The sequence below is a fragment of the Bos mutus genome, chromosome 19 (assembly GCF_027580195.1).
Source record: "Bos mutus isolate GX-2022 chromosome 19, NWIPB_WYAK_1.1, whole genome shotgun sequence".
In the NCBI taxonomy this organism is placed as follows: domain Eukaryota; kingdom Metazoa; phylum Chordata; class Mammalia; order Artiodactyla; family Bovidae; genus Bos; species Bos mutus.
This window is the reverse complement of record NC_091635.1, coordinates 26,816,594-26,836,396: the sequence shown is the minus strand read 5'-3', so window position 1 is coordinate 26,836,396 and position 19,803 is coordinate 26,816,594. Positions and strand designations below refer to the sequence as shown.

The 19,803-nt window shown below is 55.3% G+C and overlaps 2 protein-coding genes across 3 annotated transcripts; one reads left to right on the top strand and one right to left on the bottom strand.

Moving 5' to 3' along the window:
- The first annotated feature begins 1,901 nt into the window (after window positions 1–1,901).
- Window positions 1,902–15,865, top strand: PGAP3 (post-GPI attachment to proteins phospholipase 3). 2 transcript variants are annotated; one of them, XM_070389780.1, is made up of 8 exons: window positions 1,906–2,137; window positions 3,329–3,426; window positions 4,227–4,379; window positions 12,359–12,421; window positions 13,049–13,110; window positions 13,447–13,583; window positions 13,836–14,037; window positions 14,207–15,865. In XM_070389780.1, exons 1-8 carry the CDS (start codon window positions 1,957–1,959, stop codon window positions 14,268–14,270), a joined length of 960 nt encoding a protein of 319 aa, XP_070245881.1. In that variant the 5' UTR covers window positions 1,906–1,956; the 3' UTR covers window positions 14,271–15,865. The 2 variants fall into 2 exon arrangements, with proteins under 2 accessions (XP_070245882.1, XP_070245881.1); XM_070389781.1 differs by lacking the exon at window positions 4,227–4,379 and having other exon boundaries at window positions 1,902–2,137.
- A 584-nt stretch (window positions 15,866–16,449) lies between these two features.
- On the bottom strand, window positions 16,450–18,586 carry PNMT (phenylethanolamine N-methyltransferase). Its single transcript, XM_005898003.3, has 3 exons — window positions 17,829–18,586; window positions 17,104–17,311; window positions 16,450–16,979 (listed from the first exon to the last, which is right to left on the bottom strand). The coding sequence occupies exons 1-3, from the start codon at window positions 18,280–18,282 to the stop codon at window positions 16,538–16,540; spliced, it is 1,104 nt and encodes a 367-aa protein (XP_005898065.2). The 5' UTR covers window positions 18,283–18,586; the 3' UTR covers window positions 16,450–16,537.
- Between the last annotated feature and the right edge of the window lie 1,217 nt (window positions 18,587–19,803).

Below are 19,803 nucleotides of genomic sequence, written 5' to 3'. Positions count from 1 at the left end.
GGAGGAAAAGACAATCATCACACACACACACACACACACACACACACACACACACTAATTATGCTTCAATCCCTGGGTTGGAAAGATCCCCTGGAGAAGGGAATGGCTACCCACTACAGTGTTCTTGCATGGACAGTTCCATGAACAGAGGAGACTAGTGGGCTATACAATCCATGGGGTTGGAAAGAGTCAGACAGGACTGAGCAACTAACACTTTCACTTTCTATTCCCAAAGATCCTCCTCTTAATTTTTCTTGAAATAGGATATCTCTCTTATTTCAGCGTAGTTTGAATCATGCTGGTGATTTGATAGCCCAGCTTTGGCACCCAAATTCTTATGATAAATTACATTGTTCATTCACTTAAACAAACAAAAACATCAAAAAACTCCATCTTCGGTCTTAGCAAGTGCCTTTGTGTGTGTGTGTGTGTGTGTGTGTGTGTGTGTGTGTGTACTCAGTCATGTCCAACTCTTTGCAACCACATGGACTGTAATCCACCAGGCTTCTCTGTCTATGGAATTTTCCAGGCACGAATGCTGGAGTGGGTTGCATTCCCTTCTCCAGGGGGTCGTCCCGATCCAGGGATCAAACCCCTGTCTCCTGCATTGGCAGGCCAATTCTTTACCACTGAGCCACCTGGGAAGCCATAAACCAGTTTTAATAAAATTCAAAAGAAATGACCCCAAAAGTTTTCTCATTATCACTTTGTGTGGTCCATAGTCATCTAGATTATGCATATATCTACCTTGACTCTATCACGTCCTTCCTTTGTATGCTTCCCATTGGGGACGTGTTCCTTCTATTTGAAAAATATCTTTTAGTATCCCTTTCACTGAAGGTCTGCAGTGACAAATTCTCTTTGTTTCTGTCAGAAAACATAAATAGTCTTCATTTTGGAGCCATATATATTTTTATATATCAAATCCTAGGTTTTAACAGTTAATTTTCCTTCTGTGTTTTAAATATGTGGCTCTATTGTCTTCTGAATTTTATTTCTACTGAAAGTCAACTGCAAGTCTTAGTATGGCTTCTTTCCATTCAAATGTCATTTTTCTTTTTTTAGCAGTTTGTTGATGATAGATGTGAGTTCCTGTTAGGCTTACCCTGAGGCAAATTCTGTACTAGTGCTGGCAGTAGAGTAGTAAACAAGACAGCAAAGTCCCTCCACAATCTTGCCTGGGAACAGAGACCACCATATGTTATATTCCCTCCACGTGTTATTACTCCTAGAAGCAGTGTTTCAGTTGAGACTAAAAGAATCAGCAGGAGTAAGAATGATATGGACGAGGGGACGAGGGAAAGCCAAGGGCCATGGCCTCTTGAGGGAAGTCCGGAGCAGAGAAGTGAGGGAGATCAGTAGGCAGGAGTCAGATTATGCAGGGCTTGTGGAATTATGATTTTATCTTGAGGCAAGTAGGAGCCAGTAAGGAATTTTAAGGAGAATGATATGGTCAAATTTCAATATTTGGAAATGGAGCATGGGCTGGAGGGGTGTAAGTAGAAGTAGGGGGATGTGTTAAGAGGATACTTTGGATGCCTGGATGACAGATGATGATTTCTTTAACTAGAGTGGTGGTGCCAGTGGAGTTGGAAGATAAATGGACACTTCCAGGTACATTAGGGTGAGGAAATCCGATTAAACTGGGAACAGAAAAATAGCCCTAGCTCAAACAAAGAGGCCCTGGAGAAGAAAGAAGACAGATGTTGATAAAATACCACTTTATTTTGCTTCTTAACCTACCCGGTGTCTCCCTTACCCTAACCCTGTCGCCTTGTTATAAGCAGATAACATTTAGGCGAGGGGCGGGGCAGGCGCCGGCAAAAACCCGGGAACTTGTATTTAAACTGGGGCGGACGTCAGCGGAGAGCAGATGAAAGAACACAAGGCACTTCCGCTTACTCCGGAAGTGAAAGCTCCTAAGTTCCTCCGCAGGCGGAGAGCCAGGGTGGAAGGATGGCCGGGCGGACTGCGCGGCTGGTATTGCTGGCAGGAGCAGCCGCGCTAGCAAGCGGCTCCCAGGGCGACCGCGAGCCAGTGTACCGCGACTGCGTGCTCCGGTGCGAAGAGAGGAACTGCTCGGGGGGTGCACTGAAGCACTTCCGCTCCCGCCAGCCAATCTACATGAGTTTAGCAGGTAAGCCACACCCCGCGGTAGGCCCCGCCCAATGATCTTCGCCCCGCCCCCTAATACCACTCTGTAAAGATGTACCTTAGTTCCTCCCTCGGGTCCATTATGGGTGTGAGTGAGTGGAGCCCCAGAGTGATGATAGCCTGTCAGCCAGGAGCTTCGTTTACTTTTTATTTATTCAGTCAAATGGGCATTTACTACCGCCTGGGTACAAAGTACTGGAATGACACTGAAATCAGCCCCCAGGGTCCTGCCACTGGGGGCTCATAATGCAATGAGATGGTATTTCGAGCCCCCAAGGATTCTTAGATTAAGTAGCATGTAGGGGAGGAAGGAATCGTTTCTGACTTTGAAGAGCTAGGGGCACTGATTAGCTTGGACATTCCTGAAAGGAAGGTCTTCCCGATAGATGCATTAAATTTAGGCCTGTGGCCATAGTGGGCACTTACAGTGTGACAGGTGTCAAAATAGTTATTTTTCACAACAACCCTTAGAGGTTGATTCTCTTAACCTGATTTTTACAAATGAGGAGACTCAGAGAGGTTAGGTGTCCTGTTCAAAGTCACACAGCCAGTAACTAGTAGAGTTTTCAGTTCTGGCCTGTTTTGACTACCAGTTTGTTCTCTTTACTGTCTTTTGTTTACCACACAGAAAGAACAGAGAGTGGAGGCCCTGGGTAGATATGGACACATCCTGCAGCTTGGTTTACTCAGGGAGCAGGGTGCCTGAAAAGGAGTCATGGGAAATAAAGTTTAAAAGGCAGGGTGGGGCCTCCAAAGTCAGAGTGAAGAACCTGAGCTTCATTTTCATAGACGGGGGTTAAGATGACAAGGATTTCTTCCTGGGGAGTGAGAGAAAATCCTGTATTCAGGAAGAGCAAACGTGAACCCAGATGTCCACAGATGGGTCCATCAGATGCGGAAATCTCCGTCTTGGGTGAAAGGAGAAGAGACATCTCTATTTGCTCACTGTACACTCTAACACACACACACACACACACACGCACGCACCTTTCCCTCGTGTGTATGTTGCACCATCACTCATCCATCCAAGCAGAAAGTTAGGATTTTCAGATTTCTTCTGGTTTTCTCCAACCTGCAGGCCCTCTTGGCTTGTGTTTGGGTTGGAGCCCCTTTGGGGCTATCTCTGTGCCTCCCTGTGCTGGGGAATCCACCAGGCCATATTTATCTGTTTCAGGTTGGACCTGTCGGGACGACTGTAAGTATGAGTGTATGTGGGTCACCGTTGGCCTCTACCTCCAGGAAGGTCAAAAAGTGCCTCAGTTCCATGGCAAGGTGAGCTGGAGGGTCAGGTTAAGTATATGGTGGGAGTAAGATGCCTCTAGTTGGATCGCGCTGTTGAAGCAAGCCAAAGTGTGGGGTGATGAGTGTGTGTTTCCTGTCCTCAAAACATGCTGCTTTTCGTATCATCAGATGGGAACAATGTGTCTTGCCTCTGGATTTGAGGTAACAAGATCTGGGAGGTTTTGGGGTCTCCTCAGGGAGTGGTGCTGGGCTGCTTAGAGTGGTTGAGATGCCCACCTTGCTACAAGGACAAATTCCCAGAGTGTCCCCTTGGTATGCTCTCTGTTGCTTCTTCAGTAGGAGTCTGGATTTAAAATAAAAATACCCCCTCAGATTGCCCAGTGAGGCACAGAGGCTCAGCTTGCTGATACCCTTTGATCCAATAAGATCTTATTCTAGGCTGTTGCGGCTGGTAAGAATTATTCTCCCCAGCTTGTCACAGAGTAAGGTGAGGCTCAGAGGGCTGTGGTCAGTGGTAGAAGATGGATTAGTTCTTGTGTCTTCTAGATGACAGGTCTGTGCTGCTTCCACCAACCATACTGAGCCATCAGCACTGGCCTGCCTTGTCTTCCCAGTGCTGTGAATGCTGGCCAGGATAGAGGGATGACTCTCAGCCAGGGAGCGCAGGGGAGCTTGTTGACCTGAAGAGGGACTGCATCTGAGGCTTTGGCCAAGGTCCAGAGCTGAGGAGCTGGCTGGGGACCTGGGGATGCAGCAGGTCAAGCAGAGGTAGGTGGGGCCAGCTGGGCATCGCCTGCCCCTCAGGCCCCCTCCATGTGCTCCTTTTTCAGTGGCCCTTCTCCCGGTTCCTGTGCTTCCAAGAGCCAGCTTCTGCTGTGGCCTCTTTCCTCAATGGCCTAGCCAGCCTGGTGATGCTCTGTCGCTACCGCACCTCTGTACCAGCCTCCTCCCCTATGTACCCCACCTGCGTGGCCTTCGCTTGGGTAGGTAACCTGGTAGGATTCCTGTTCTACACCCTCATCTGAGAACGAGGAAGCCTTAGATCTCCATTCTCACCCACCTAGCTTCCCCTCAATTTTCCAGGGTTAAACCTGCAGCTGTGGGGTGGTCCAGCCTGGGGAGAGCAGGGAAGGTGCTGAATCAGGCCTTTGCCTTCTAGAAGATCCTGGGTCCGGCTATCTGAGAGGGAGGGAGAGAGGAAAGAGACCTTGATCTCGTCCCGAAGCAGGAAGCTGCTCAAACACCAGTAGAACAGTTTACAGACACAGAAGGGAGACGGGTGGTAGGAGCATGCTGGGACCACAGGTCTTTCCCAGGACCCCTGTGGAGGCTTCAAAGCCCTGTCAACCCCAGCCAAGCCCTAGAGGCAGTGGCAGCGACAGTACTCTGTCTAGAGCTTAGACCATCCCTAGAGAAGCTGAAGTGTGTTCCATCTGAGTATCCAGAGAGGTCTCTGAGCTTCACAGAGTGGCTGGTCAGAAGAGCCAGCATCTGGGGCCTGGAGCTGTGTGAGCAACAGGGACTGTGGTACAGATACAAACCACAAGCACCTTGGGGAGGGCATGAGAGGTTGCAATGGATGTCTCTGGATCAGAACTACCACGGTAAACCTTAGGGAAACAGCCCCCACTCACTCACCTTGCTTCCATCAAAGCAGCCATTTGTTCAGGTGTTGAGTGCCTACTATGTGCGAGAGATCCAAAAGCATATAAAAACACATGGGTCCCCACCCTCTGGTGCCAGTCACATAAGTACACAACTGAATGTAAAAGGTCAGCTATGAACCAGTGCAGTGAAGGCTAGATCAGTGCTGTGGGGTGTGGTGGGGTCTAGACCCGCACGGGGCAATCCAAGAAGGCTTCCGTGAGGAAGGGGTATTGAGGTCAAACCAGAATGATGGGTGAATGTGCACTGGCAGGACAGAGTGTAGGTTATATGAGGACATGAACGCCAGGAAGCCAACCAGGCAGGAAGCTGGGAGGGGGTGTGCAGCAGGTGAGCGGGTGGGCAGCAGGTGGAGCCTGGAGATGGATAGAGGTGGAGAGCCTGCAGGCATAGTAACACTTTAGATCTTGACTCTCAAAACCTCATAGTAACACTTTAGATCTTGACTCCCAAAACCTCATAGTAACACTTTAGATCTTGACTCCCAAAACCTCAGGAAGCAATGAGGGTTTCAGAGAAGGGGCTTCGTGAATACATTTGCCGTTCTGGCCTCTGTGTAGAGGCCAGGTTGGAGGAGGCAGGAGTGGATGCAGAGCCTATTTGGTAATTTTCGTGTAGGGCACAGTAGCTAGGCTGGAGAGGTGGCACAGGTCTGGGGAAGGAGGGGCATTAAAGAGAAGTGTGTTTGAGCTGTGTTTTGGAGGTAACATTAAAAATTTTTAATGCGTTTCTTTAACAAACCCATGCACAGCTCTTACTCTGTGCCAGGTATCATTCTAAGCATTTTATAAATATTAACCTTGTTAATCCCGTAAAAAGCTTATGAGGTAGGTAGTAGTATTGTCCTCAGTTTACATCAAGGAAACCAAGGACTGGAAAGTTTAAGTTACCTGCCCCAGGAGCCAGGGTTTGGCCTGGCATCTGGCTCCAGAGTTTACACTCTTACCCCATCTTGGCTGTGAGGCGACCTAAGATGAGAAGTGAGAAATCAAGGACAAGCCCTGTGCTTCTGCTTAGAAGACAGTGATAGAAACTGTGAGTGTGGATGTCATCACCAGCGGGGAGCTTGGTGAGAAGAGAAGGGATCTGGGATAGAGGCCCGGGAAACCCCAAAACTTAACGGCTGAATAGGGGAGGAGGAGCCAGCAATGCAGACAGAAGGAGTGGCCAGAGGGGCAGATGGAAAACCACAGGGCCATCGTGTGGTCGGGGGAGCCCTGGGACAAGGATAAGAAGGAGTCGGCCATTCTCCTGAATTCTACTTCAGTCAAATAGGATGAGACTGAAGGTCTCTGCGGACCTTGGGGAAGCTGATCGTGTCAAGAGCCGGAAGTCTAGGCCAAACCTTGGACTTCAGAGATGGGGACTGGAAGGAGGGCCAGAAGGAGGCTGTGGAACCTCTGGGAAATGGTGCTCCTCCCTAATACTTTCCATTCAATAATATTCATAATCTTTATCAGTTATAGAACTCAGATCACAGGATGGGCATGGTCCTAAGTTCTATACATACATTTTCTTGTTTAATCCTCATGATATCCCTGCAAGCCCTGTGGAAGGCTCAGAGCGGGGAAACATACCCAAAGTTATCAGCTCACAAGGTGGTGACTAGTGGAGACAGCGTGGCCCCCAGGGCTGTCTGACTCCAGGGCCTGAGCACCTAGCCCCCTCTGGGCTGTCTCCACGTGTGCTGCTGCCTGTTTGTGGGTATCTGCTGTGGGTAGAGACGGGTTCATGCTTGTGGTGGCTGAAGCCCCCATCCCAAGGAGCTAAGCTGAGTGCGAGGTGCAGATCTGGCCAGTCTGGGAGGCAGGATAGAGGCTGAGGCAAAGAGGGCTCAGGGAGCGAGCCTGGCGAGCTATGAGGTGGAGACCACATCGTCTGGGTGGAGGAGTCTCTCAGGGAAGCACGGGAAGGAGGGGAGCCTGCATCTCCTTCTACGGGATCCGTAGGCCTCGTCAGGCTTAGACATGTGCCCAGAGGGGAGAGGACGTTGGATTCCCACCTCCTGAGCTGGGGGCCCAGCAGGAGCGAAGGTGCAGAAGCTGGTCAGTGTGGGGCCTGGGCCAGCATCCTTGGGAAGGTCAGCCTGACTGCTGTGACTGGCTGAAGGGCAGACGAGGGAGTTAAGAGGGAGCAGAGAGGGCTCTGAGTGCCGGACTGAGGGGCCAGAATTGTGTAGACTGGGGCCTGGCATCATTCCAGCCTGTCACTGGTGGGACAGAGCCACCACTCCCTGTTTTTGCCCTCATGCAGAGAAGTGAATTTGGTCCTGGCTAGACGCTGACTCCTTGGAAGGAAAGTTATGACCAACCTAGATAGTATATTCAAAAGCAGAGACCTTACTTTGTCAACAAAGGTCCGTCTAGTCAAGGCTATGGTTTTTCTAGTGGTCATGTATGGATGTGAGAGTTGGACTATAAAGAAAGCTGAGCACCGAAGAATTGACACTTTTGAACTGTGGTGTTGGAGAAGACTCTTGAGAGTCCCTTGGACTTCAAGGAGATCCAACCAGTCCATCCTAAAGGAGATCAGCCTGGGGTGTTCATTGGAAGGAATGATGTTGAAGCTGAAACTCCAATACCTGATGCAAAGAGCTGACTCATTTGAAAAGACCCTGATGCTGGGAAAGATTGAGGGCAGGAGGAGAAGGGGACGACAGAGGATGAGATGGTTGGATGGCATCACCGACTCAATGGACGTGGGTTTGAGTGGACTCCAGAAGTTGGTGATGGACAGGGAGGCCTGGCATGCCACACTTCATGGGGTCGCAAAGAGTCAGACACGACTGAGCGGCTGAACTGAACTGAATGCAAGCAGGAAAGGTGGGGAAACTGAGGAGAGTTCTCTTGTCCCCTTTCCCTTGGCATTCTTCCAGGGACACTGATGCCTGCCCTTACTGCCCCTCGTCCCTGCCCCTGTTATCACAGGACAGTCCTGCCTGAACTATCTGAACCGAACTCAGAGCCTCCTTGGGTAGACACGCTGGTCTGAGGGCACCTCAGAGAGTTCCTGCCTTCATCTTCATAACACGTGCCAGAGGCTGGTGGTCGCTTCACAGCTTTCACTTTGATCCCGCCTGATTCTGGGGTCTTTCGTCTCACTGGCATCTGCCACTCAGCTTCTGTCTTGGCGAGGATCATACCTCCCAGGTGTGTCCTGCCGTCCACCATGACAGGGCCCTTAGGGACACAGCCAGTGATGCCAGGTTGGGAGAGGACAGATACCTGCGGCCTGTGTCTTAGGACACCCTGAGGACATGGGGCCCCCTCTTCGTGCCACCAGGAGGCCCTCGAGGGACAGAGCCTCAGTGCCCACACTCTCTGATGATCCAGTGTGGCTTTTACACTCGATCTTGTGTATTTGCAAGACGGAAAAATCCCAAGCTGTGTGGAGGTTGTGACTGTGGATTTTGTTGTAGGCTGGGTTTTCTGGAGCGACTGGGGCTCCTGATTTTTAGTGAGTTGGGGTGGGGAGGCCCCCCCACCTGCTCCAGGTGAGGTCTTGGGGAGGGGAAGGGGCCTCTGCAGCTTTTTCTCCAGCACTTAGCAGTGCTGACGAAGCTTTGGCATAAGAAGTCAACCCCTGCCTTGACATTTAGACCTGAACTTGGGCTGGGCAGCGGCCAGGCTTTGGAGGAGCCCACCACAGACCTTTGGCTTCATGGAACCGGAGGCCCCTGCTCTCTGCCAAAGCTATGAGGCTAAACTGGTTCTCTGTCCCTTCATCCAACAAGGAAAGGTCCTTTGGGTAGAGTGAGGATGGGGTGCCAGGAAAGGCCAGACTGTCTCTTCAGGATGGTTTATAGTGGTGGGGACTAACTGTACCCGACCTGTGCTGAGGAAACTGGGAGAAGATACAGCAGAATGGTGGCTAGACTTCCGGAAGGACGTCCCTACGGTCAGACAAGCGCCAGTGGAACAGGCAATGGCAGGAAATCAAGGAATCCTTTTTGATGGTGGAAAAAGTCCCCCTCCTCCCGTCTCCATCCACTTCTTGCCCACTTCTCTCTCAGGAGTGAACTGGGGCTGGCTTGCCCTGCCTGAGGCCTCTGGGAGAGGGGGGCAGGATGGCAGCAGGCATCATATTTAACATTCTGCCTCCCCCACTTCTGAGACAGCGAGCTATTTAAAGACCCACTTGTCCCCACCGCGGCGGTGTCAATGACAGCCCCGAGCACTGGGGCTTAGCACTGGGGTCGAATTCTTGACAGATCTGGCTCACTTGGCATCCAACCAGTTTCACGGCTGTGATATTTTTGTCTCAATTTTCTTATTTTCCAACAGACTGAAACAGCCTCCTGCTCTCCTCCACTCAGACCACCGTGTCCCCCTCCAGTTCCACCCTCCTTGGCACCCTGCCCCTGGCCTTCCCCTTCCTTCAGTGTTCATGCAAAGTTCTTGGCGCCCGTGGCCCTCCTGGCCTGTCTGATTGGCCAGTTACCACCCCCCACCCCCGGCTCCCCCATTCTACTCAGGCTTGGCCGAGGAGCCTGGGAGCAGCCATACACTTGGGTCCTCCTGTCCTTCACATCCTTCTGTTCCTAAACTTGAGCCTTAATGACAAACTCTGAGTGAAGAGAAGTAACCTCTTTTTGGTGCATCCTGGTTGGGTCGCTCAGGAGCAGGAAGGAAGGGGCTCAGAGGGGGCTCTTCCTACAGCTGTGGCATCTGTGTTCTGGGACCAAGAGACCCTGGGGCTCCGTGGTTTTCCCTGGAACATTGTGACCTTTGAGGAACGGCAGTGGTGGGGGTCAGTTCCTGGACATGAAGAAGGAAACAGATATTTCTGGGCTACCTACTGTGTGCAGGCCCAGGAATAGCCACCACTTACTGAGTGGTTTCGTTGTGCCTGGTATCTTGCAGACATCGTCCTGAGGACCCTCTTGTGCAGTGGGTGCTGTTCTGAACCCTGTTTTGTATGTGAGGCAACTAAGGCTCAGAGAAGCCATTATTTGCTCAAGATCACACAGCTGTTTAGGGGTTGAGACAGAACTTGAACCCAGAGTCCATCTCATGATGGAGGCTCCAGACATCCTCCCCCCAGCCTGGAACTGTGGCTGGGCCAAGGCAGATTTGGAGAGACCACCCTTTCTCAGACTAGACTTCCCTGGCCTCCAAGGAGAGTGGGAGACGGACTTGGGCTCTTTGGCCCTGGTTCTGTAAAGGGGTGTGAGGATCCTACGCTGGTCAGCAAGGTAGGGAGAAGTAAGTGCTAATGTTGAACCCTGTCCTGAGCACTGTGCTGTACACTGTACTTGTTTTGTTGGTTAAATCCTTATCAATACTATGATTATTCCCATTTTACAGATGAGAAAACTGAGGCCCAACAAGGCTAACTAACTTGCCCAAGGACACACAGGAAATGCAGAGGCAGGATTTGAACCCTGGCAGTCTGGCCCTAGGGCCTGCACTCTTAATGACACTATCTCCCAAGTCTGAGGAGGGGGTCAGAAGAGGAGCCCCCCATAATGAGACACTCCCCAGGGGAAAGGGGACTTTTCAGGGTGCAGAGTCCAGGCTTCAGGTGGGTCTCTGTAAGTGGAAGGCACCCCGGGGAGGCAGTTGGACGGGGGACCAAACAACCCCAGTCCCTGTCCCATAGAGCGAAGCCCTAGCCCTGTGCATTCCCCCACAAGCCTCCAGCTGCCACTTCGTCTGCCTGTTACCTCCCCATTCCTGCCATGGGTGACAAGGAGACCTGGCTGGCTGCCATTGCCTGCTGCCTTCCCCTCTGCCTCCCCGTCACATTGGCTTTCAGGGCCACTTCCCTCCCCAAGGATGTCCCTGTGCCTGGCCTGCCCAGGAGACCTGGCCCACGTGATTACCTGGGTCCCGTCTCCAGCACTGAGCCTGCTTCTCTCCCTACTCTGACCCGAGCATCACAGACTTCACAGAAGCAGAGTCTGAGGAAGGTCTTCGTCCTGTTCCATTTTCCAGCCTACAGACCAGCGCCCATTACCGTCTCTGGGGAAGGGGTCCAGTCTCCAGGGATGGGACAGGATGGCTGTCCTCCAAAGACCTGGATTAACCACCTGACATCAGGGCTGGCAAGGGGACAAAGGATCACTTTGGGCACCCCCTGATTTGTCCCAGGGGGGAGCTTGGGCCCAGAAGGGCAGGGCCTGTGCCCAGGTCATGAGGAGCAGAAGCAGCAAGAGTCAGCCCTGAACCCAGGCCAGACGGCCTCACCAGGCTCCCTGAGCCTCCAAAGACTTCCAGGCTTGAGCAGCTTTGCAGCAGAGCTTAGGCCTCCACCCCATTGCTCTCCCCAATTCCTCACAAGCCCCCTCGAGCCTGTGTTAGGGAACTCATCCTACCACCTGACCTTCCTGCTGCATACCAGGGGGAGAGTGGTTTTTTACCCTGCTCCCTCTGCCCCTGCCTGGTCAGTTTTCCTGGTACACTGGACCAAGTGAGCAGCTCCTGGCCTTCACCCATCTCTGGCAGGCTTGTACCACCCTAGTGCACCCCTCCCCACCCCCAGGGCCTTCCAGGCCAGACCTTGGCCGCTTCTTCCTTGACTGGTTTCCCGGCCCTCCCACCCAGCCCACCCTTCTTTCAGTAAGTTGGGTTTCAGCAGTCCCTGAAAAAAAATGCCACCACCGACTCCCATGAGAGTGAGGGCTTATTTGCAAGATGATTTGTACTCTCTCCTTGCAGTTAATTTCCAGGAGAAAAGCCTCCAGCAGTCCCTTGGGCCCTTGCCCACCACAGCCCCTCCAGCTCTGCTCCTTTGCTCCTCCCAGATCCAAGCAGCAGCCACTGGCCTGGCGGGTTGGGCCGGCCCAGCCAGGGGAAGGCTGGGCTTCCTCCTCAGAGACTTGGCCCCAGTGGGATCTGCTTGATCTCCCTCCCTTGCTTGCTTGCTCCAGACACACCCCAAGCTGGCTCAAGCCCCTCCACCCCACCCACTTCATTCCCGCCCCCAGAGGCTGAGGTCACTGGCTCCCCTGGCCCGGGTGGGGCTGTCATCACCTGCTAGTTGGGGGAGGAGGTGAGGTTCCCCGGGGGCTGTTGTCTTAGCCATTGAGTAACCAGGGAACTTGACTGCCGGAACTGGTTCCCAGGCCAGGCGGGAACCTGTGGAGGCTGCAGCGTCGCAGCCTTGGGGGGGTTCAGGGGTGGGAAGCTTGAGTGTGAGGGACCCAGACTGGGTTGGGTGGAGGGGCATGGGTTTGTTCAGGACCCAGGGAAGCATGTTTCTCAGCTCCCCTTCCCCAAAGTGAGATGGAGGTGGACCCTCTGCGGGGGCTTCCCCGCCTCTGGGCGCCAGGCTCACCAGCCGCCTCTCTCCTCAGGTCTCCCTCAATGCTTGGTTCTGGTCCACAGTCTTCCACACCAGGGACACCGACCTCACAGAGGTGAGCGCCCTCCCACTCCATCTTCTGCTGGGGACAGTCCCGGAGGACAGGGACAGCGGTGGGGCAGCCCTGGCTCTTACTTCTCCTGCTGACTGGGTTCACAGGACACTTGCTTTGTGCAGAGCCTTTTCAGCCTGTTAGTGCACTTGAGCCTCACTTGACCCTTGTGAGGCAGGTGTGATTACTGGCTCTTCTTAACTGGTGCGGCAGCTGAGCATTTGACAGGTGAGATCACTTGCCTAGGATCCCTCAGCCAGTGAAGGGGGGCAATCCAGACTCGAGCCCTCAGCTGTTGAACCCAGACTGCACTCTGAAGTCTGCGCATGCTCTTCCATTCTGGAGTCTTGGCCGGCACACCTCTAAACCCTTGCTGCTGAGTACATTTTTTTGTTAAATTGTATAATGTGAATACAAGGGTCAGTCTATTGAACTCAGACATAGAACAGCGATAGAGGAAAGGAACATGAGACATCCCCACTGGCCATAGGCCTGGGACTCCCACATTAGACTCTGGCTCTCGCCACCCCCATCCCTGTTGGGTCTTCTCCGGGCCCTACCTTCTGTGAAGCCTTGTCCACGGCCTAGTCCCCTCACACTGGTCCCTCATCCAGCTCTCCTTGCCCTCAGAAAATGGACTACTTCTGTGCCTCCACTGTCATCCTGCACTCAATCTATCTGTGCTGTGTCAGGTGAGCCCGTCTTGGCTGCTATGGGGGCAAAATCGCGTCCTGGGGGCGGAAAGTGGTCACCAATCTCCCTGCCTGGGGTTGCTGTTCCAGGGCTTTCATCACGCATGCACATAGCATCCAGACGGATCTGGAGGGGACTCCGTGATGGGATGGGGGGCCCTGGCTCTTTCCAAGGAGCTCTGTAGCACACGGTCACAGGCTGCCCCTCTGGGACTGTAAGCCTGCCCTGCTGGCCTGGCTCCCCTGCATGGCTGCTGGGGTGAGGGGGGTACTTCAGGGCATGCTGCCGTGGGGACCGGTCACTCTCAGTCTGAGCAGCTCTGGGTGGCGGGGCAGGACCGTGGGGCTGCAGCACCCGGCCATGGCCAGTGCCTTCCGGGCCCTCCTGCTGCTCTTGCTGACGGCGCATGTCTCCTACCTGAGTCTCATCCACTTCGACTACGGCTACAACATGGCCGCCAACGTGGCGATCGGTGAGGCGGGACGGGCTCTGGGAGGACGGGGCCGTCTGCGGAACTGCCGGCTCGGGGTGGAGGTGGGCGTTCGTGCTGTCCCCAGAGAAGGAGGTTCTAGAGAGACCCTTAGGGTGAAAGAATTTGGGGGTAGGAGAGAGGGGCGGTTGGGGGGAGGCTCCTGAGGGTGGCTCTGGGGTCACAGAGGGGAGACTTGGGGAGGAGAGAAGGAGTCCAGGGAGTGAGCCTCTTCCCACCCCCGCCCGCGCCCAGGCCTGCTGAACGCGGCATGGTGGCTGGCCTGGTGCCTGTGGAACCAGCGGCTGCCGCATGTGCACAAGTGCGTGGCGGTGGTCCTGCTGCTGCAGGGGCTGTCCCTGCTCGAGCTGCTGGACTTCCCGCCTCTCTTCTGGGTCCTGGATGCGCATGCCATCTGGCACATCAGCACCATCCCCGTTCACGTCCTCTTCTTCAGGTGGGTGCCTCTCCCTGCCCAGCACTCACCTCTGTGCCGGCTTCTCAGAAGCCTCTGTGCACCTGCCACCCACCCACCTGGCCAGCTTGCCTGCACCACCCGCCCCCGCCCCCAGGGGACGCTCTCAGAGCTGTGCCTTGCCTCAGTGGGCTCCCCTCTCCGCCCACAGCTTTCTGGAAGATGACAGTCTCTACCTGCTGAAGGAGTCAGAGGCCAAGGTCAAGCTGGACTGAAGGCACTGGAAGCAGATCTGCCCTCTTGAGAATCCTGTCTGTCCCTGCTGGCTCCCCTTCTCCCCCGAAGTCCTTGAGATGATTTGTTTTCCTTTCAGCATCTTGAACTTGGACATGAAGGGTGTGGGCCCAGAATCATGTAACCTGCCCACCCTTGCTCACCCCCACATGACCCCCACAGGTCTTGGCAGACCTGGCCTCGTAACATCAGGGGCTAGAAAATGGGCAACCTCTTTGGTCCCTGGAGCTGAAATGGACTGGAACTGTGTTCTTAGCTCCACTGAGAGGAGGCTGTCTCTCCCTTCCTGTCAGCCTCCTCCTCACATCCCCTCACTGCCGGGGTGGTTCCCAGAACCCTCTGTCTAGCTGGGAGACCAGGTAGCACAGCCTTTGGGGATACAGTGAGGTCCCTTCTGTTACCCCTGTGCCCTCCTCGGGGCACCGCTAGGTGGCACTAGATGCTTGCTCTTGGGCTGCCCGTTTCCCAGCAGATCTTCTCATGGGATCTAGAGGAAGTAAGCTGTTGGGATTGGGGAGCAGTCTCACTAAGACTTACTCCAGTCAGACCCCCGGGAGGCCTCACCGCACTCCCTCTTTGGAGCCAGGACCCCAGAGAGCGTAGGACAGGAATCCCTCTGGCCCCTGAGCTGCTGTTCTGATTGGGAGCCCACACATGAGTGTGTGAGGGAGACCAAGTGTGTAGGTTGATGGGGTGGTGGGTGCAGATCTGGGGTGTGTGGGATGCCGGGTGGGGTGGTGAGCATTGGCCTTGTTGCAGTGCTGATGTGTGTGAGTGGTTTTGAAGTGTGTTGTTGGGGGACAGGCAGGTTAGTGTGGGTTAGGGGAATGTGCAGAGACTGAACGTGAGTGCAAGGGAGTATGAGTTGGGAGGGGATCAAATCATGTGGACAACCACTGACTGAACACCAGCTCTGTACACAGCCCAGGCCAGGCAGAGAGCCAGGATGTCCTCAAGATCTGGCAGGGGTAAGAGTGTCCAGGTTGCATGTGTGTTTACGTGTTCCTTTCTTTTGCACTCCCCTCTCTACAAACCTCATAGAGCTCCCACACAACTCAAGATCACCCCCAGAATCAGCCCCTTGGGAGGCAGAGGGAGGAAGGAAAATGGGGATCCTCCTTGCCTAGACATGGTTTGCCATCCCCTACCCCAGTGCTCTGCCTGCTAAGCCCCTTTGCCACTTCCTGACCCAGGGCGGGGGGATAAGGAGCAATCTGGGGGAAGAGGGGAGAAGACCTTGGCTGGGTCTAGTCTCTGGTCTTCCCAGAAGGAGGCAGGGGCAGTGCTGTGCCTACGCTGTGGTAAAGGTGACCCCTGCCAGTTGCCAGCAGCCATAGCACATTCCTGCTCCACACGGATAGAACACGTGGAGCTCCAGAAACTTTCCATCCCACGGCTGTCTCTGATTGGAGCAGGGAGTCTGCTCCTCTTCCCCTCCCTAGGGGTAAGGGCGCTGAGCTAGGACTCCAACCTCAGGGACTTGGGTGGCCCGTGTTAACTTCTTTTGATACTAAGAACTATTTTAAGGTGAGGAGGGTGGCAAGGGACATTCTTAATAAACCAATTCTCAGCCTCACCTACTGTTTTCGATCTCATTTGTGTGAGTAGGATGGACTGGAGGGAAGAAGACAGAGCTGGCTGGAGGCAGCAGAGGGGCAGAGGGGTCTCTAGCTAGGAACGTGGGAGTGGGGATGGCAGGAACTAGATTCAGGGCAACAGCAGATATGGATGGAGCTCCTGTCCCACTTATCGTGGGGGCTGGAGGGAGTTGGTGCCTGTTTTTCTCCCCTGCCATCTCTGGGTCTTTGTGACTGGATGGTAGCTCCACTGGCCACAAGTTCCACTTACATCTCCTTCCCCTTCTGGGTTCCACTAAGCTCCACTTCTATTTATTGGTTCTTAACCTTTCTGAGCTTCCCCTGCAAGTAGGGTACTGCTGAGCGTGGGGATGGAAGGGACCTAGCAGGTGCGGGGCACACAGCAGATGCTGAAGGACCTCCCTGTGACCCTGGCCTTCCTTAGTTTGGGAAGAATGAGTGTACAGAAACTGACCTTTCTGGAAGCTTCTGGGGGGAAAAGGCCAGGGCCGATGCCTCCCATACCCCCACAACACAAGTCAGAACCCTTCCCTGGAGAGCCACAGACGGCACTTACACCAACTGACGGACTTATTTCTTTATTAGAGGCCACCTCAGACAACAGGGAGTCTAGGCGGGTGAGGGCCATTGGCCCTGCGTGCACGGGGGCCTCACACCCCCACCTTCTTCTGGGCCCAGGTGAAGAAGATGCCCTTGACATCGTCTACACCTGTCTGAAGGTGGGCAGGCATGGTGTAGGTGCGCAGATCCCGCACCTCATAGCCGCTCCGCACCAGGGCCTCCCTCACCTCCTCCTCGCGCACGGGCACCACCGCCAGCCTGGCCTCCCCAGCCAGGTACCATGACTCCTCCAGGGCTCCGATGAGGAGGAGGTGCCCCCCAGGCCTCAGCAGTGTGGTGATGTGGTCCAGGGCCCGCTGGAAGCTGGCCAGGTCTGGACTCACAGCCTCCAGGCAGAAGGCAGAGACCAGGGCGTCGGCAGGCAGGGGTGCCAGGCCTCCAGCACCCAGGGGCTGGGGCCGGTGCACATCGATGGGCAGGATCCTCTTCACCCTGGCTCTCAGCTGGCACTCCTTCTCCTGCCAGGATTCCCTGTTTGGGGGCAGAAGGCAGGGTCAGGACCAGGGTTCTGGCCCCCCACACTCAGTTCTCTGTTGGATCCCACCAGCCACTTCCGGGAAACCCCCTACCCAACCCTCAACCCCCCAGCCCTTACCCCTTGCCCTCGATGAGGCAGACATGCTGGCTGTACACGCTCCAGTCAAAAGCCCCAGGCTCTTCTCGCAGCCAGAGCCTCAGCTCCTGGCGGTTCACCTCCAGGAAATCTGTCATGGTGATGTCCTCAAAGTGGGCACAGGCGCTGAGCAGCTGGTATATAGTGGGTCCTGAACCGATGTCAATGAGGGTGCGGCCAGACACCTCACCTGGATGGGCAGAGGAAGTGGGCCCTGGTGCTAGGCCTGCAGCCCCCAGCCTCAGTCACTGCCTCCCTTTCCTGATTCTTCCCTGCTTCTCTCTGTTCCTTCTCCTGGTGTTGAGTGAGTCTCTATCTGGAAAAACCATTAGCTCTGGAGTTAGACGGACCAGGAGCTGAGTCCTGGCTCCAGCATCGGCTGACTTACCTTGGGAAATGAACTTAACCTTTCTGAGACTCAGGTTCCACAACCATTAACTATGCCTACCAGTGAGGATTAAGTTGGGGAAACTCAGATGCCTGGCAGCCCCTCTCCTCTGCCTGTTCCCAGCGTTCTGCCTTCCCCACCTCTCCTCTCAGTTCTGAGTGTTCTCCACTCGGAACCCCTCTCCTCATCTCTCTCCTCTCACGTGAGGGTTCCTGCTCCTCTTCCTCTTCTATTTCACCTCTTAATTTGACCTTGGGCTCTCGAGTGCTGCCCCTCTCGTTCCCTGATGAGTTTTTGTCACGTTTCCCCCCGCGCTCACCGGTGGCGAAGGTCTGAGCCAAGCAGCGCAGCTTCCAAGGCCCGACGCCGTCGGGGCAGCTCAGGTCCCCCCTCGGGGGCGCGTAGTTGTTGCGGAGGTAGGCGCGGGGCTCAAAGCGCTGGTAGGCCGAGGAGACCGCCGCCAGGCCCGGGTCTGAGTCGGGCACCGCGCCCGCCGCCTGACTCCGGTCTGTCCCGCTCATGCTGCTGCCGCCGCCACCCTTGCGCCCGCTCGCCTTTATCTGCGGCGCGACCCCCGCCCGCCAGCCCTGGCCCCTCCGGTGCGGGGGCGGCGGCTGAGCGATGAGCTGCCTGGGGCCACGCGCTGCGTCTTCCCTATGCCATCCATCTCCTTTAATGTCCCAACAGCAGACACACGGGGGTGGTATGGGGGGGAGCATCCGTCCCCGCCCCTGCTCCACCATTGCTCCCGGCTGCCCTCCACTCTGCCTCATCTGCCCTCCAAGACCAGCTCCTGCGCCCTGCCCCTCAGCTTCCTACCCCCAGACTCCATAGACCCCCGCAGCCACCAGTCCCAGCACCTCCACGTCGCCCCTCTCCAGTCCCGCATTCACCCCTTTTGCCTGGCATCCCTTCCCTTCTCTTTTGCCAGAGTTCAAGTTAGCCCTCTCCACAGTTCCCAGCTCCCAGCGCTCTCCACCAAGGGCCCGGTCCCCCGCCAGGCTCCCTATCTCCAGGACACCCTGTCCAACATCCACCCCATTTCTTAGTAAGCCCCCCCCAGCTCCCCTCCTCCAGGCCTCTCTTCAGTCCCAGCGTTCTCTAGCATTCCCATCCCACAGCCCCACCCCCCCGCCCCGCTCCCCGCCCTGACTCCAGAAAGGACAGTCCGTTCTGGCCTCCCCCACGGTCTCGGTAGCCCTGGAGCTGCACAGCAGAACTCCAACCCCGCCCGTCAGATGGCAGTGACGATAGGCGAGGCGAGTGGGGCTAATGCGTGCCGCGGAGGGAACAGCCCGGCCTCCCCTGCAGGCCCTGCGGGCTTCCAGCCGCGTATCTCGCGGAAGGCTCAGGATGTTCCCGTCACGTCTAGGGCGAGGGGCCCAGGTGAGGACGGAAGGGCGCAGGGTGCATTCTCCAGGCTGCCAGGGCTCCCAGGGGACACGAGCCCAGCCTCGGACACCAAGGGATTAGGTGTGTCGACTGGTCTGGAGTCTGACCCCTCTCATCTCACAGCCCACACTCCAAGCCAATCTGGGGGAGCAGAACCAGGCCAGGCCTGCTTGGCCCTCCACGGCCTGCTTGGCACTCCAGGTACCAGACTGTCAAGATGCCAGGTTCTCCCCTCCTATCCCCCCAAATAGGAAGTAGATTCTGCGGAGGCCATCTCCATGGTCTTCCTGGAGTGGGACCCACCTCTGACCAAGTCTAGTGCCTCTCCACCCTGGGTAGGCTACCAGTCCCTGCCAAGATGGAGCCCAGGCCTCCTCCATGCCACCCGCCCCCCACACCTTGTCCAAGAGAAAGTGTCTTCTAGTTAGGCCAGGCAGCCAGGTTGGGGCATGAGTTACTGCAACAGCTGCAGAGGTCACAGACAGGAACCTGACCCCCTACACACAGCCTACCCCCAACAACCCACCTTGGGCTCCCAGGCCAGGGAGGGTGGAACACCTGACCCCAACCAAGGATTGATTCTGTCTGGATTCAGAATCAAGAGAGAGGTCAGCCCTGGGGTCACTGACCCCATCCACACCCTGGCACAGCTGACAGTCCTGGTGCCAGCCCCCTCCTTATTCTCCATGAGATCATTTCAACAAACCCTGGATGCCAACTGGCCTCATGGGCACTGCACAGTGCCAGAGGACTAGAGGCAGAGGCCAGGGCTCACGGCAGTCAGGGGGACTAGGCAGATAGCCACCCTGTTTACAGCTCTGTCCCTACAGCCCCTCCCCTCAAGCGTGGGGTGACCCACCAATTCTGCCATATTTAGCTGAAATGCAGGGCCTGTTCCCAGA

What these genes read in the sequence shown, in the direction of transcription:
- PGAP3 (XM_070389780.1), top strand. Translation starts at nt 1,957, where the DNA reads ATGGCCGGGCGGACTGCGCGGCTGGTATTGCTGGCAGGAGCAGCCGCG. An exon ending in GGCCGCCAACGTGGCGATCG is followed by an intron (nt 13,584 to 13,835) that starts GTGAGGCGGGAC and finishes GCCCGCGCCCAG; the next exon opens with GCCTGCTGAACGCGGCATGG. An exon ending in GTTCACGTCCTCTTCTTCAG is followed by an intron (nt 14,038 to 14,206) that starts GTGGGTGCCTCT and finishes CTCCGCCCACAG; the next exon opens with CTTTCTGGAAGATGACAGTC.
- PNMT (XM_005898003.3), bottom strand. Translation starts at nt 18,282, where the DNA reads ATGAGGCAGAGTGGAGGGCAGCCGGGAGCAATGGTGGAGCAGGGGCGG. An exon ending in GGCTCAGACCTTCGCCACCG is followed by an intron (nt 17,312 to 17,828) that starts GTGAGCGCGGGG and finishes CTGCCCATCCAG; the next exon opens with GTGAGGTGTCTGGCCGCACC. An exon ending in TGCCTCATCGAGGGCAAGGG is followed by an intron (nt 16,980 to 17,103) that starts GTAAGGGCTGGG and finishes GCCCCCAAACAG; the next exon opens with GGAATCCTGGCAGGAGAAGG.